The 16,163-nt window shown below is 40.4% G+C and overlaps 1 protein-coding gene across 2 annotated transcripts; it reads right to left on the bottom strand.

Moving 5' to 3' along the window:
* Positions 1-3,147: 3,147 nt before the first annotated feature.
* Positions 3,148-16,136, bottom strand: arel1 (apoptosis resistant E3 ubiquitin protein ligase 1). 2 transcript variants are annotated; one of them, XM_053335832.1, is made up of 22 exons: positions 16,113-16,136; positions 15,083-15,309; positions 14,479-14,647; positions 12,869-13,089; positions 12,175-12,246; positions 11,617-11,843; positions 11,261-11,498; positions 10,941-11,110; positions 10,556-10,736; positions 10,088-10,332; positions 9,664-9,741; positions 9,442-9,583; positions 9,216-9,337; positions 9,037-9,112; positions 8,262-8,371; positions 7,972-8,151; positions 7,516-7,641; positions 6,925-7,054; positions 6,761-6,819; positions 6,576-6,665; positions 6,311-6,486; positions 3,148-5,349 (listed from the first exon to the last, which is right to left on the bottom strand). In XM_053335832.1, the coding sequence occupies exons 2-22, from the start codon at positions 15,228-15,230 to the stop codon at positions 5,247-5,249; spliced, it is 3,063 nt and encodes a 1,020-aa protein (XP_053191807.1). In that variant the 5' UTR covers positions 15,231-15,309; positions 16,113-16,136; the 3' UTR covers positions 3,148-5,246. The 2 variants fall into 2 exon arrangements, with proteins under 2 accessions (XP_053191807.1, XP_053191806.1); XM_053335831.1 differs by lacking the exon at positions 16,113-16,136 and having other exon boundaries at positions 15,083-16,069.
* Between the last annotated feature and the right edge of the window lie 27 nt (positions 16,137-16,163).

The raw sequence follows: 16,163 nt of genomic DNA, 5'->3' as shown, positions 1-16,163 counted from the left end.
TGGGTGACAATGTTTAGCAAAACTACCAAATGTACATCAAATCTCATCACAATCTATCAGTTGTAGAAATATTTCAGTCCAGAGTGGTGGAAAAACCAACCAACAGACTGAACAGACTGAATTTGCTGTTCCTATAACTGCTAAAAACATTTCTCCTGCACTGACTGTTGGCTGCACTTACACTGTACATGTACAGACAGACATTAAGATGAACCCCACTTCAGAGTCTATTCATAAGGCTGACAGTAAGGGCGGAGCAGAACGGGGGTGTTCGTCAAACAGTTGAACAGTCTACATTAGAGACCCTGTCTTTACAGAGGAAATATAAGGACTGAAATGTTTCCCGACACACAGAATATAATACAGCTGCACATCCCAGCAGGACAACTAAACCCATGAATCAAAAGCTTTGCTCCAACATCATATATAACACAGACAGCCATCAGCTGGGGGACACTTAATCTCTGCATGAGCCGTTTTTCAAGACCGCTTGTGGCTGTAAGCTTCTGCTTGTGTCTGACCTCAGCTTTACACACGGACGTTTATATCATTTTCAAAACAAAACATGTGCTAGTGGTCCAGTTTCAGATAGAAAAAATGTAATTTAATGAGGCCTTTTCATCTACGTGTGGCCGTCTTGTACATGTTCAGCATAGATTTGCAGCATCCCAGCCGTGCTGAGAGGCAGGTCTCAACACTTGAATCACAGAGGATTGATAGGAGCAACAGATAATCTGTGAAATATCAAGAGATGGGGGGAAAATTGCTTTAATCAGCAGTAGTATCCCATCCATACATTCCTTTGCTGTACTTAGTTGCCAGACCATTGTCATCACTGGGATGTACATTTCTTGCAGCCGTTTTCCCCATAATCCTCAACAACGTCAATTGCAGAACCACACTGTCACCAGGCATAAGGGGAGCCAATTAAGACCCAGATAGGGCAACTGCAGAATACAGCTGAGACAGAAATTCCAACCAAAAAAAAGCCAAAATCATTTTATTCCACAGCCATTGCGTAGATGAAGAGAACTCTCTTTCTATACTCTCCTCACTCTGGAGGAGTACTTTGCATACCTACACAGTGAGACCTGATGCTTGCCAGGGTTTTTGAGACCTGAGGGAGCTCTCTCATGTAACATGAAGTCTACATATAAGAGTAAACTTCCTCGGAGGAACTTCTGTCCAGGCTTGCTGCTGCTGGAGCGACGCTCTGCTGTCCTTCAACAACCCTGATTAAGATTGGCCTCTAAATCGGTCCAATCATCAAAGATGATGAATACCCACAGCTAATCCAGTTGGCAGTTAATCACTGGCGTCCAATCAGGTAATGAGAACCTGCATGCTGGAATGGGAAGCAGACAACCCCATGGCTGTTCAGCAGTAAGGAGGGAGAGCAGTCATGTTCTAAAGATAGTCAAGGCGTGCCACATTTGTGTTTTCTGCCCAATGTAGATCACAGCATGCAGACAATTATCTTTGATCACAGAGACAGCCGAACTAATGGACATCTCCTAAGAGGCAGGGTGTCTGACTCACAGATGAAATGAGGCACCGTATTTTCGATCTTGTAAATTCTTTGGTTGACATGAACCACCCATAAATTGACTACCCTAGGAACTTGGCAACCCAGAACCCCCAAAACCAAGCTGCAGTCAGGTTTGGACATGTTTATGGAATAGTACATGGGAAATTTGTCAGAGAAACATGTTTTCCCAGGGAATTAGTATCATCAGATGAATTTACAAATATGCAGGGTATTGTTGTTGTGCGATCTAGTGCAGGTTCTCTGGGGAAGGAGAGCTGCTCCAACATGGTACATTACTCTTAGTAAACGCCAGAGGATGACTTTCTGATTTGTGGTCCCTCTTTAGCAAGCATTCCTGGGGGAAATTTGAGAGAGCCCATTATGCAAATCCACAGGTGCATGCCAAGACCAAATAACTGGACTCCTGCCTCCAAGTACTTCAAGATGCCTTTCTGCCTGCTCCTGATAGTGTTCAGACCACAGTGTGAGGAGACGCGCCAGGAACATGTGAGTATAGTGTGGAGAGCCATGGGGCCTGCATGTCCATAACCTTCGAGCAATTAAAAAAAGATTTTTACTTGTAGAGTCCTTTACAAGATATTGCATGACTCAGGAACATCTTGTGCTGATAAGACTGTCAGTCATGCCATCATCTCCATATGGTGAAAGGAGAGGGAGTCCTTGTTTTCATTTCACTTTCAGCAGTTTAGTGTGACACATTCCATACACAGGAGAGCTTTTAAAAGACTGATTTCATTAAGTCCTCAGCTGACGTGAAACCAGCAGGTTTGAATAAATTTTGTTTATTTTCGTGTGTTCATGAGGTATGTATTGTATGTGTGTGTGTGGGGAAATGAGAAAAGTCTCTAATGGAGGGGATTCAATTTGGCTCGCTCCCTCTTTCTGTGTGTGAAAGTGTGGAGGGTCAGCTGAAGACAGGAAAGCCCCTCATCATTTACTGCTGCTAAACTGTCCTGAGGGATGACAGCAGAGAAGACATGCATCTCCTGCTCTCCCGGTGAGTTCATGTCCCATGTAGAGACACTGCCCCCTTGTGTCTAAAACGTGCACTCTGCATGCCATGAAATTACTTACTTCTTGATGAGGAATCGAAGGAATGTGTTCAAAAATTAAATTTGGAGGATCTCAGTTTACAGAACTGTGGAGAGAAAAGCAGCCAAAAACTTTAGTTTCTGCCTTCACTGTAACAAATACTGCACATACACAAACCATTACCAAACATTCTGTCACAGACCATGAGTGCTTAATGGCTTTTGATTGAAGATCTTTTTCTGTCTGGATTAAGAAGGCAGCAACACTAGTAACCCAAGTGTTAGAAGTAATACATCTTCTTCTGCTCAACACAATTTATATTATTTTGGGTACACTGTACATAATCAGGACCACAGGCCATGTCCAAGTCCAAAATACAGGTCTGAAAAAAGTTGTGTCATTACTTTGAGCCACCCTGCATAAGACAATACAAATATGCTGCACATACACTTGAGATAAATTGCTAAGAATTTAGTCCATCATTTTTTATTCCCATAAACAAAGGACCTGCAGTGCAGATAATCTTAAAACATTCATCAGCAGAGGCGTGCCATTTAAAAAAAGAAAAAAAGCACCCCAGCTTCAAAGTCATAGGCAAATATTTCACAATATCTACATTGCTAAAAGTTCCAAGTCACACTCAGGCCAACTAATCTAGAAACCATCCCGAGATAAACAGAGTCATGATGGTTATGAAAAGCAAAACACTAAACACAGAAGATAGAAGAACATAAAACTGTAAGAAAGAGCTCCTTCATACTTGTTTATAACAGTCATATCTACTTGGGGATCCAACTAATACGTTATAATTAAACTACCTTTAGTTCTGATAAATATGTCAGCCATTGGTATTGGTGCTCAATTCTCATAAGCACTAAAAAACAGGTCAACATTGCACAACCCAAATAAACACAGACCCATAAACCCACTGACAAACCCTGAAACACTTTAAAAAGGCCAGCTAAAGCACAAACAAATAATCATCACATCCACTTAGCTTTGCTGAGGCCAATGCAATAAATCCCAACGCAGACTCTCAAAATATTTAAACATCTTTGTCTTTGTCTCAGGAATAGATTTCTACTCTTACTGCCAACTGTGTGACTAATGTGAAGAATAGGACCTGCATTCAGTCCAGTGCTCTGTGGGTAAAATGAGCATATATTCAAATTGTAATACTACTGAGAAGAAGGATCATCCATTAGGTTTTGCTTCTGCCTTGACATAATTTCTCCTAATGCTCTACAAACAGCAGACGGGTAGCACACACAACTACAAATGGCTAATGAACATGTAAACTCTGGAACAGCAAAGAGACTTCTACACAATTGTGAACAGAAAAAAAAAAGAAATAAACTCTGTTGGCTCAGGATAATGATGAGACTAACATTAAAGATAAAAAGTTTTACAATAATGTAAAGAAACAAATGGTATATTCTCAGATGATATAATGTTTTCGTATACGGAGGATGTGAGAAAATATGGTTAAGGTTGTACAGTCAGAACTGGAAGGAGGCAACTATGAACAAACTACGTGTGTCAGAGGATGCATAGGTGGTATAGGAGATTCTGAGGTAAACCCATAAAAGGCTGTGAATGACACAACATAAATAACAAAACTGCTTCTGTTATATACGAGCTCTCTGCAACTTCTACATCCAACCAATGCTCACATCCACAGTTAACCCGCATGTATTTGTGAGTAAAGAAATATATATTACTATTATCTATTGTTGTTGACAATACTTCTCTCACCTACTGACCTCTCTGGATACAATCAGAGGCAAAGGGCATGAATAAGGCAGGTTAAAAAAAAAAAAAAAAACATAACAAAAACATTTACTGCTCCGGACAAACATATATTCAAAAGTATGGGTCAACACAATTTTTTTTTTTTTTCAAGACACAATAAGTTAAAAACATGTATAAACAATAGAAATTACTTGGCTTCTTTTAAAACCCATTCATCTCTGACAGAAAAAAAAGTTTATAGAAATTATATAAACTCTTCACCCAGAAAACGTGCAACGATAAACAAATTAGATCCTTTCTCCAAATCAAAAAAAAAAAAGGTCATAAGATGAAAACCTATTTATACACACTACTATGTACAAGTATTGAAATAAAAGAGTGATATTATATATTTACATACACACATCAGTCCCTGATCGATTAAGGCCAAAGTGCTGTCGATGCACACGTCACCCACATCACATGTAGGCTGCTGTTGCACTTAAGTGTTCCTCAGTTTGCAAAATGCAAAAGAAGCAGTTTATACAGTAATACTCAAGGCCTTTGCTCTAGCGCCATTTGTCTTTCTAACATATAAAATTAAGCAAACTTCAGCATTAAGAAATAAAATTAGCCAAAAGCTCAACTTTTTCAGCAGTTTGTGGCTTCCTTTTTTGTTTTAACAAAATGAGATATTTTATGTACATACAGTAGCTCAACAGTTCATATGATGAGTCCCGATTCCAGCACGGCTGTCTGGGACTTCCTGTGACACCCTCTCATCCTGACAGAGTATTTAGAGGGAGTCTGGGTATTCTCTCTGCCAAGAAGCCCATCTGGTAAATGCAGATGAATGCAGGGAACCAGTGCACTGGAGTGGGCAGTGCTGGTCTGGACTGGTACTAGTGGAAACACAGTGCCAGTGATGGAGGAGTCAGAGCATGCCGAAACCCTCGCTGCCCTCGCTGATGGCCAGCTTCAGCATCTTGTGTAGCTCCTCATAGGAGTCATAGGTAGGGAGGCACAGCTGGTTAAAACTAGACAGAGAAGAGGTTCAAAGAGTCAGATAAAACATTTATTTAACATTTATAAATACTCTCCATAATATTTATGCAGATGTTAACATTTGAAGTATAAGTCAGGTGCTATTTTATACTTTACTTGCTAATCATATCACCCCCATCCTAAAATCCCTTCACTGGCTCCCTGACCCCCTGTCCCACTCAGAATTGAGTACAAAGTCTCCCTCCTCACTCACCAGTGCATTCACGGACATGCCCCCCATACCTTAAGGAACTCCTCACCCCCCACACCTCCTCACGCACCCTCCATTCTGAAAACATAAATACCTTCCAAGCCCCCAGAACCAAGCTCTGCACCATGGGTGATCAGGCCTTTTCCTCTGCAGCCCTGGGGCTGTGGTACGCCCTCCCTGACCACCTGAGGGCCCCACAGACTGCAGATGTGTTTAAAAGAGACCTAAAAACTTATCTTTTTACTAAAGCATTTTGCTAAGTGTCTTTTATATGTTCTCTTTTAACCTTTTTATTTTTCATTTTATTTTCTTCTGTAGCACTTTGAGATTGCTGAAATGTAAAGTGCAATACAAATTACATTTATTTATTTTATTTAAACAAAGCCCATGAAAACCAAACAATAAAATGATCCAACATACAGCACTGTAACACTAAATGTGTATTCATTGGCAAATGAAAATAGTTCCCAAGAAATGCACCATTTTCTCCTGTTTGAGTAACATTTGTTAAGAACTATGGTGCTCAGTTGTTTTATGAATGTTTGAGGTTTTTTTAAGCATGAAACTAAATATTTGTGAACAGTTTATTTTATGTCCATGATAGGAACCAATGCGCCAGAGACAGGGTTGTGAAGTCAGAGACTGAGAGATGAACCTATGGCTTGTTGTCGTTTCATGGGACTAAAAATATAGCATCATGTAAACCTTATCCTTTATGTATGTTGTTGTGTTTTCCTACTCACCAGGTGTGTGCGGTGGGCAAGGTGCTGTGTGTGGGAGCAGCGATGATCTGGAATGACGGGCAGAGGGTGTTGAAACCTCCTGGGGGGAGCTGGGAAGATCCGGTGGTGAACTGAAGCAAACGAGCCAACTCTTCCTGGGTGAAGCTGGACACCACTGCCCAGAACCACTTCATTACCTGAGGAAACAGAAAATGAACATGCTCTGATATTTCCACTGGTACCCTGCTGTTAGACACAGTGGAGGCAGAGAATTTCCATGACTTACTTTCTCTCTGAAATGCCACGATCCTCCAACAATCACAGCGTGGGCCTTGAAGTCCTGCACGTTTATATCACCAGTACCGCACATCAGCAGCTGAACAGATTAAAATTAAAATAAATAAATAAATCGTTATCCAACGGTGTTTTAAAGATCAACAGGATTTAATTTAATTTAATCATCACACATACCTCCAACTCGTTCTCATCAAATATGGCTAACAGGTTTTCTGGAACCAGTTCGTTCAAACCTGCAATTGATCAGGAAATTACACTAATTATGCACAGATTACCGGAGATCTCCAATTAGAGGAATTGGCAAAAATGGCAGACTGCAGCTGTGCTGCTTTCCTTACCTTTCAGGAAATGTTCCACCTCATCTCTCACCTGACTAGCCAGTCTGTACTGGGCCAGCAGGTTGAGATAATGCATCTTGTTTTCATTGGTAACAGCAATCTGTGCTCCCCCTGATATCAGCTCCACCACCTGCAGGAGAACACGTGTCAGGACAAAAAATGTCAGACAAAATACATAAAAAAACTCCTGTTACTGTGTTGGTCTCCAATAAATGGTCTTACAAGGATGTGTTTGGTTGTCACACACCTGTCAGGCTTATTATAATTACTGGGCAGTTAATTCAACAGTAAAAAAAACATCTGTATGGTGCACAGCATATGTACCTAATTAAAAAGAAGTACGTTGAACTTGGTTTCATCATGGGGTGATAAACAGCCAGTTTTTGTGTGGGATTTTATATTGGAGCAACAAAAAAAAAGGGGACCACAGATGCCAAACTCTATTTGTCCACTGCCACTCCCCCTCTTTAAGATCAATGAAGTGCTTTCCAAATAAGCAATATGATTTCTTTTGTTTGGTTTATTGCTCCTATCTCTTATGAAATGACATAAGGGATAAAAGGGGAGGTCCTTTCCAATATGTTGCCTCACCTTCTCCAGCTGTCCTGACTTGCTGTACTTCTCCTCAGCAAACACCAGGTCCATTTCACTCACGTCATTGTTTAGGATGAAGCAGACTTTAGTTTTGTAGAACTCCTGGTCATCCGTCTCAAAGTACTGCGTGTGGAAAATAAAATGAAAACACAGGAAAATGACGTTTTTAAATAAACATTGCATTTCGTCTTCTCAGTGGAAGGATAAAAAGATGATTGGGCCCGCTTTATTTCTGAGCTTTGAAATCTTAATGAGTTGGATAAACAGCAAAACACACTGGCTGGTTGTCCATGAAATAAATAATTCCAAGATCCAAATCAGGTTTCTTGGCTTTATGAGGAATGCTAAAGTGATGACACAGACCAGCTGACAACAGAAAGTAAACAATGAAAACATGATCTTCCAACTTCCGAGGTATAAGTCTTTTTTGTGGGAATGTGCTGTGTTCCATACCTTGTAGTTCATCCTGAGGCCAATGATTTGAGCCAAGAAGGAACGTGTAAAGCGAGCTCGGACCAGCTGTTTGTAGGACCCACCCTGAGCAGACTCATACAGGCACTTCCCTACAACGCGGCCCGCAAACTCATACATCTTCAGACGCAAGTGGGGTGGTCGTTCAGCATTTGGGTGCACCTGGAAAATGAAGAATAGCGTTCTTTGATTTTTTGAACTGCATGTTTAAGAGGACACTAAGCACCCAAAAGGTGTTTGGGAAGAGGAGGTGGTTAACAAGACTAACTTACGAGGCCCTGGTTGTTGTCGCTGAAGCGGGTGAATAGCTGGTTGGAGGTGTCAAAGAGAGTCTTGCAAATCAGTTCAAACCACTCCCTGCGGGGTCCTCCCCAGTCAAGAGCTGTAGAGCAATGTCAGAAGATTATATAAAGCAGTGTGATCACCACATTTCATTAGGATAAAGATATTTTGGTAATTGGTACAGTCCTGAATAGAGCCCGACTGATATATCAGTCGATATTATTGGTTGACATTGGCCAATCACAGATATGTCCGTATCGCCGTGTGTTGTCCAATACTTGTATATATTTTTTAATGTTATATAGGCAGCATTTTATGAATACTTCATTATTTTTCTTAATTCTTAATACATCGTTTTTCTGTTCAATTTTTGAAAACTTAGTCATTTATAATTTTTCAATAGCCAGTGAAGTTTAATGTTTCAGTGCACTAATGTAATTATACACAGTACAATTTATTGTTCAACTGTAAAATATCATGCCATCATTACATATCTTTGAGTCTTATAACCACATTTGAGCAATCACTGCAAATGTGAGTTCATGTATATACTCTGTATATGACTATCAGCCAATATATCAATGTCAGAATTGTTTTTCCCCCTGTAATAATGGTATCAGCCCCCAAAAATGTATTTATTGGCAGCGAGCCCCACTACTGACAAAACAGAAAAAACATTTAAAATGTTCAATGTTGACATAAATGACACACACTGAAGATAAGTCTAATGCTCACTCAGTTATACGCTGATTTTTTTTTGTTTACCTTCCTCATCTTGAAACACCACCTCAAAGTTCTTACTCCAGTCTGACACAGAGAAGTTCCTTGTAGTCTTCAGAGACTGAACAACAGACAAAAAGAAGAATGAACCGTCAATGGAGCCCTGTGATCATTTATTATACAGGAAAATAAATAAATGAGTATTTTTGACATAAAACACTCACTGAATCTAGAATTGAGTGTCGAGTGATTTTTAGGCAGGTCTTGGTGCGAGGTCTCTTGGAGTGGATGTGCCTGAGTTCACGTTGAAAGAAGTTCACCTTGTCTTGGAACGTTTCAGAGCCTCCTGTGGACGATACATCACATCACCATTACTGTCTCCATTAAACCAAATCAATATTCACTAAATGCATCTCAAGGAACGAGTGATCACATTAGACTGAAACAAACCAATGTTTTTGTGCAGGAAGCGGATGAAGGTGGCAGCCATGATGTTCCTGTCTTTGCAACTGAGCTCCACAGGAGGCTGTATTCCATCATCCACCACTAAAGTTAGGTACTTATGCACAGGGTCAGGACCATGATAGGTAAACTGAAAAGAGAACAATAAATCTGGTCAACCCCCAAGCTATAGCAGGTCTGTTCTAAACGGTTTTTAGCAGTTCTACTGACCTTCGTTCCTGGACACACACGAAAGGTAAAAAGGCGCCACGGAATGATTTTCAGGTAGAACTCCTTCACGGATAGTTGCTGTTTGACAAAAAAAAAAGTGAGTCAACATCACAGCTTTTTAAATGACTACTACTGTAATGGGAATTCTTACTGTTCATCTTCTCTGATCAAATGAGTAACAATGTCATATGTGAAGGTGTATGTGTGTGTCATAATCTGCTGACCATGACACCACTTATGTTACATGAAATGCTGATTGAGTGAACATCATTGAACATTGAGTGAACATCATGTATGTTATAATCTACTGACTAACATTGTCCTGATTGTACACACATTATGACGTGACTATTGTGCTTACATTGTTCTAATGATAGAACAAGGTCATCCTTCCACACCTAACCATTACATGCTTGACACTTACCTTTGGCGATATGTAACAGTAGACCTTTTTTGGTTTCTTGACTTTCTCAGGTTGTCCCTCCACAGGAGAGTCATGCTCATCGTCCTCCTCTCCCATGGAGGGCCTCCTCTGAGGAGCCATTAAAGAGGACGCTGGTAATTGCCACGAGGAACTGCTGTAGTTCCCATTGCTGTAAAGGTATGCTTCAAAGTAGATGCTGATGCCTGGAGTGGACACATTCTTCTCCACGCAGGCCTTCTCATTCTCTGTAAGCCAGGGAATATGAGAATTAGGCTTTAAAGCTTAGAAAGAAAACAACTCTCTATTGAAAAGTGATAACATCTGTATGTAGAATTATTACTGAAGCTGGTGGCTTTCCCGCTTAGTTGAAAAATGTGGATAAGTATTAAATGTTAATTAAATGTCCAAATTTTACACCAATCCAATCCCAAACCTTCAAATCAATTCTAACATGTAAAAGCTGCTCACCATTGAGAACAATAATGTCAAATTCCCCGTTGCTGAGCGGCTGGTCTTTGTAGGAGATGCGGGCCCTGAAACAGCCGGTCCTCCTCAGCGTCAGTCTCAGCAGAACCTGGCACTGCTGCTTGTTGAGTGAAACTGACTTACTGTAACACCCTTCCAGACTGTCATCATCCACTGTGCCCAGCTGGAAAAAAAGGGGGGGGGGAAACAAAAATGCATCTATGCTCAGAAATGAATGATTACTGCTAAGAATCTGTTCTGTCGTAAAGCAAAGTGACTGTGCAATTGCTACCAGAAGGGTGAAAATAAATGCTGGCTTTCATTATTTACAATCATCATCAGGAAATAAATCTTCAAATCAAGGTATAAAGGATAATTGTTCCCTTACAGAGTGCACATGGACACTGTAGTTTGCCTCATCTGTGAGAGATGTGGAGTTACTGGTGGGGTTTCCATATTCATCCCTGGGCTCAATCTGTAGAGTATGCTGCTGGCCATTTGTTAGCACCAGGGTAGAGAAATGATAGGCTATCTTGGTTTTGGATGGGACAACTGTACCTAAAATGGAAAAAATAAATAATTAGCCAAAATAAAGATTGTCTGTTGTCAGTGATAAGTGGCTGAACATTGTTTGTAGATCTTGTCAAATCAATTGTTACACCAAGAAAAATGTAGACTACATCTCAAACCCTTATAAATATATTATACCTGGCTGGAAAATCTTGTAATAAGGGCTGTACGCCACATTGAGACCACCCAGCTTGACAGCAACCTCATAGCGTCCGGCCTTGCGTACTGTGAAGGCCACTTTGACTATGTTGGACTCTGGTTCTTGTAAAACCTCCTGTGTAACAGGGATGTCCAGAGCCAGTTCAATGTGGGTGATGTTGACCCTCAATCCCACGGGCCGGTGGGCTGGAAAAGGCTGGCCATTCTTATAGAACAGCTGAGAGGACAGATGATGAAGGATTAACACTACATTGTATTTTTTACTTTTTACATTTCAGAACATTCAAATACTCATGATATGATAATTACAACACATTAGGAAACAAAAAAATTACTTGGACTCTGAAGCTCATAGTCTGCCCCACTTCCTGCGGTTCTTTCCAATCCCAAGACACCTTGCAGGAGCGTGGGTCCAGGTAGTTTCCCCGGACATAGTCGTAGATGCTGCGGTCGCCGCGTCGCCCTGGATCCTCATTCTGCAAGAAGCTGACCACCCTTGCCGCAAGCTCACAGAGGAACTTGATGGTGAAGACAAACGCTATGATGGAAACAGTAATTCCACCTGCCACAAGAAGGGATGAAGCACAGGAAACACATTACTTGAAACTTGTTTTGCCAAAAATGCACGCTTTTTATTTGATTTTGAAATAAGTGATTTTACTGGTTAGTTGAGAAAAATATTTTATTACAGCAAAGATTTAAGTTTGCAAACAACAAATTTACAACAAACTCTTGGCCTATACATATACTACCACGGAATGTGTAAAACTGGTAGTACCTTGTCAGTGTTATAGCATATGCTTGCAGAAAGAGTTAGGCTGAGACACAGCTGCACTTCCAGGAAGAGCAATATGAGCCCAACCCCCAAGCCAAACAGTTACAACACGACTCACCAATCACGTAAAACATGAGGTCCCTTATCAAGAAGCAAAGCGCCACAGTACAGCCAAATATGAGAGCTCCAGCTGGAAGACAATTCATTTAAATTAATGAGTGAAATAAAGACAAAACACACTTCCTGCATTGAGCCTGCAGGACACATTTTGATAGTTAAACTTGATAATTACAAAACTCCAGAGCTGGACATTGTCACTAGTAAACTGATTTTACAACTAAATTGTGCAATTTAATTTAGTTTTTTGCCAGTATTGAACAAAGCTAAACAAATTGCAGATGAAAATCCTTCTCTTTTCAAAATTACCAATAAAACCAGGTTATGGTTGGGTTCTGTGAATGCTGTAATTCAGCAACATGTATATTCCATATTTATCCTATTGTGAGAGTACTGTGGAAGTATGCTGTGTTTTTGTCAGAGAGAAAAGACAGAAAAACAAACAGATGTTGGACTATTAAAAGGGATGACGGAACACTGAACTTCTCCATTACAACACTTTTAAGCTACTTTCAAATGATCTGTAACTCTTGTAGTAAAAACGTTTATGGAAACACATAGCACCATTTAGCATCAGTAAAATCCCCTTTAAGTCTTTTGTCTGGCATTTACATGAACCTTGACAGCATGCAGGTGTGGCATACAACCTGAGCTGTAACTCTTTCACGGCAGAAAAGTCTTTATGAATATCTCACCAATTGACCACTTCTCATTCAGACGCCTCTCAGCAAGGCTGTGCACCAGCCGGATCTCGTAGTCCTGGTCACGACTCCCCCTGGATGTCTGCAGGATCTTAATGCCTGTAGACAGCTTTATATAATCTTCGTAGTAGTATCCCCAGGCAGCTAATGAGAGCTGCAGTTGATAGTCGAACTGAGAAAGGTCATCGAGATTCATACAACCCAAAGTCTTCAGTCTGCAGTAGAAGTAAAAGTGAAAGTATAAGAAGTAGTTTACTGACAAGGCGGGCAGCACTGCTTACTTATTTTACTATTATGGTCTGTAATACACAAAACAAACACTAGTTTTTGCTCAACTCTGCATGAGAGTAACCTCAATCTTATCAGCTAAAGGAGGAGCGGTGACTTGCTGTGTTGCATATGGCCACGCCAAAAAGAGTAAAGATACAAATGGTGTTCATTTGGAAGATTTAATACATGGATAAGGCTAGGTGAGCATAGCGGAGATAAAGACTGCTTAATTGATTAATGGGTAAGAATTAAAACAACTTTCTTAAGAGATGCATATAAGTTATTGTGGCATTATTATCTCAATAATTACAGAAATAAGAAAAAAGTCATCTAGCAATATTGCATTTTAACATGCATTTTAAATCTGTAACTTTAAAGTCTTAAGGTTTGCACAGAAAGATAAATGCATGTTTTTTTTCCATGGACACTGGCTCTGGCATCAAAGTTGAAGTTACATCACTTTTTCCTTCTTGCACTCTGTTAAACGTGGATTTGCTGCTGTGTTCAATTCAAAATGAGCGCTGTCTGATATTATCTACCTTGTATTTGCTGTTGATTAGTTGGATAATGATGGTATTTGAAAAATAAACTTTATCATAATTTTATTGAGGTATGTTTAATGGAAGTAATGACTTATATGAGTCTGCAAATTTCACTTCCACATTTACAGTACAATATCTTTAGCCAGTTAATGAGTGCAAGAGTCCTTAACTGGCTAAAAGCTCAACCACTGTTAGTTAGGTTTTAAAATCCAGTCAATCTAAATAGCTATCAAGGCAGTAACAGGGTGGGCTATGACCTTCAGAAATGTGAGTCGGTGCGGTTTTACAAATGTTGGACAGTTTTTCATAAAAACATGATATATATATTTATTTTAATAATTGACCTTTAACAATATTACAACTGACTTAGTTCAAATGGGGGCTGGGCAAAGAGGAAAAATTTGATGAGGCAATATCTACAACCAAACTTGTTCTGATTGCATCTATAGAGAGCATGCAACACACATACACAAACATCTGCAGTGCTGCAGGGTCTCACAGTTACAGTCTCGAAAGAATACTTTTTACTGCAGTGACCCTCTGAAACACTGCACCCTTCACAGCACAGTGTCAGCAAACTCAGTTAGTAGTGAATGGAGACGCTGCCCTCAAGTGGACATAAATATAGTCTGTGTTAGCCAGCTTTAAGCATGACCGTAACAACATAACTAATGTAAAAAACTATGCTAGATAAATGTACAATTATGACATGCCAACAAGTAATTGTCTCTGCAAAAGACAAGCTGCTCACAATTGTATGTGAGAAGAAAGTTACGACCTGTCATTGCTTACGTATGGTAATAGTGCTCTAGGTTCTGGGAACAAAGCCACTCCTGGAAGGCAAAGTCTCGCAGCAGCTGGATGTGGGCCTCAGCAATTTCCCTCCAGCGCTGCTGTTCCTTCACCACCTCTTCCAGACGACTCAGTACACTCAGACTTAGTTCCTCCAGTGTGTGTACATCTGGATGACACACAAACAGCACATAAAAAAACACATGCACATACCAGTCAGCAAATCAGTAACGATATAGCACATGCTTAAACACTCATTATCCTCTTTTATAATGAGAATTTAATGCTGCGCTGATTGTCTATGCATGCCACATGTATCTCATGAGTCTGAATATTCTGTATTGAAATCCAAAATGATCAGGGTCAAATCATTAAGAAATATAATTTCACAGCATAAATTATAGCTAGAACCCAGTTAAAAATGACACATTCCTGGTATTTCAGTAGAGACTGTCAGGTGCTGGGTATGCTATCTTAACCAGTAAATGTGTTTTTTCCAGCAATAATAACCTGCCCAGCAGAAGTGTCTATTCTTCCTCCTGGATATAATCATCAACCAAGTTGTATTGGTAATGAAAATCTCATCTGAAGACAACCTACTGACCTTCAAATAAGTGTCTGTATTGAGAAAGGCTATGTCCTTGGAGCCATTCCTCAATCTGACTTTCTTTGCCTTTCTTCCAGCGCACTTCCCAGAAGAAGATCCACGACACAGAACAGAAGAGGAAGGTCAGGAAGAAGCGGCGGTCCATCAGACCATCTTTCAGCCTTCACTCAGACCCCTCTGTGCTCACAGGAAAACTGCCACTCATAAGGGGCAAATCAAGTCTCCTACAGTGGAAGAAAAAACGGCTTCAGGCTCCACAGAAGGAAACAGCTAGACACAAGCATTAATGATTCTAGCAAGGAACATTAGTCAAAGAGATGGAAAACAATAAAACCCGTTTTGGGAGCTTCAGCTGCTCTGCCAACTTAGCAGAGCATTAATATTTAAATGTGACCTCGCAGAAGTGTTGGCTGAAGGAAGCATAACATTACAAGTGAACCAAAACACTGAAATATGCATGAACTTGGCTAAAGAATGCTCATGAAGGTCTCGCCAGGCTCTGTTAACCCAAGAGACAAACCAACACCATACAGTCACAGAAAACCACGATACATTACATTAATATTAAAATCCCTAAAAAAACAATGGTCCAGATGATGCTGATAATGATGAGCTAGACGTGCTAGCCACAATCATAAACAACCAGACCGACAACTAACTCACCCACCCAAACAATTAGCTTTAGTAAAGTTCGCGGTGCTTGAATAACATTTCAAAACATCAGAGAATAACATAGAAATGCTCAACTGCAATATTATAACTTCTCGCTTGTCTTGTTGACACCTCGACCTGCTGTTAGCATCGCGTTTGGCAAACTGCTACTAGCGGACGGCAGCAACAACAGCTAACAGCTACCCAAGTTAGCCAACAATGTCAGCGGGATATTAGACAAACTCGTCGCTGAACCTCAGACGCTTATCAACATGCACGTCACTACACATTCACAAGACAAGACTTGTAATAACACAGCCACCCAGAGCAACGCTCTGTTATTGCAAAAAACCCTTTAATCCCGTGCAGTATCTACCTTCGTCTCTAGGCGTTAGCTTAGCAACCGGGACATGCGCAGAAAACTGGT

This window comes from Scomber japonicus, chromosome 16 (genome assembly GCF_027409825.1).
Source record: "Scomber japonicus isolate fScoJap1 chromosome 16, fScoJap1.pri, whole genome shotgun sequence".
Lineage (NCBI taxonomy): Eukaryota > Metazoa > Chordata > Actinopteri > Scombriformes > Scombridae > Scomber > Scomber japonicus.
Note: the sequence above shows the minus strand (reverse complement) of the source record. Positions and strands in the feature narration are given on the sequence as shown.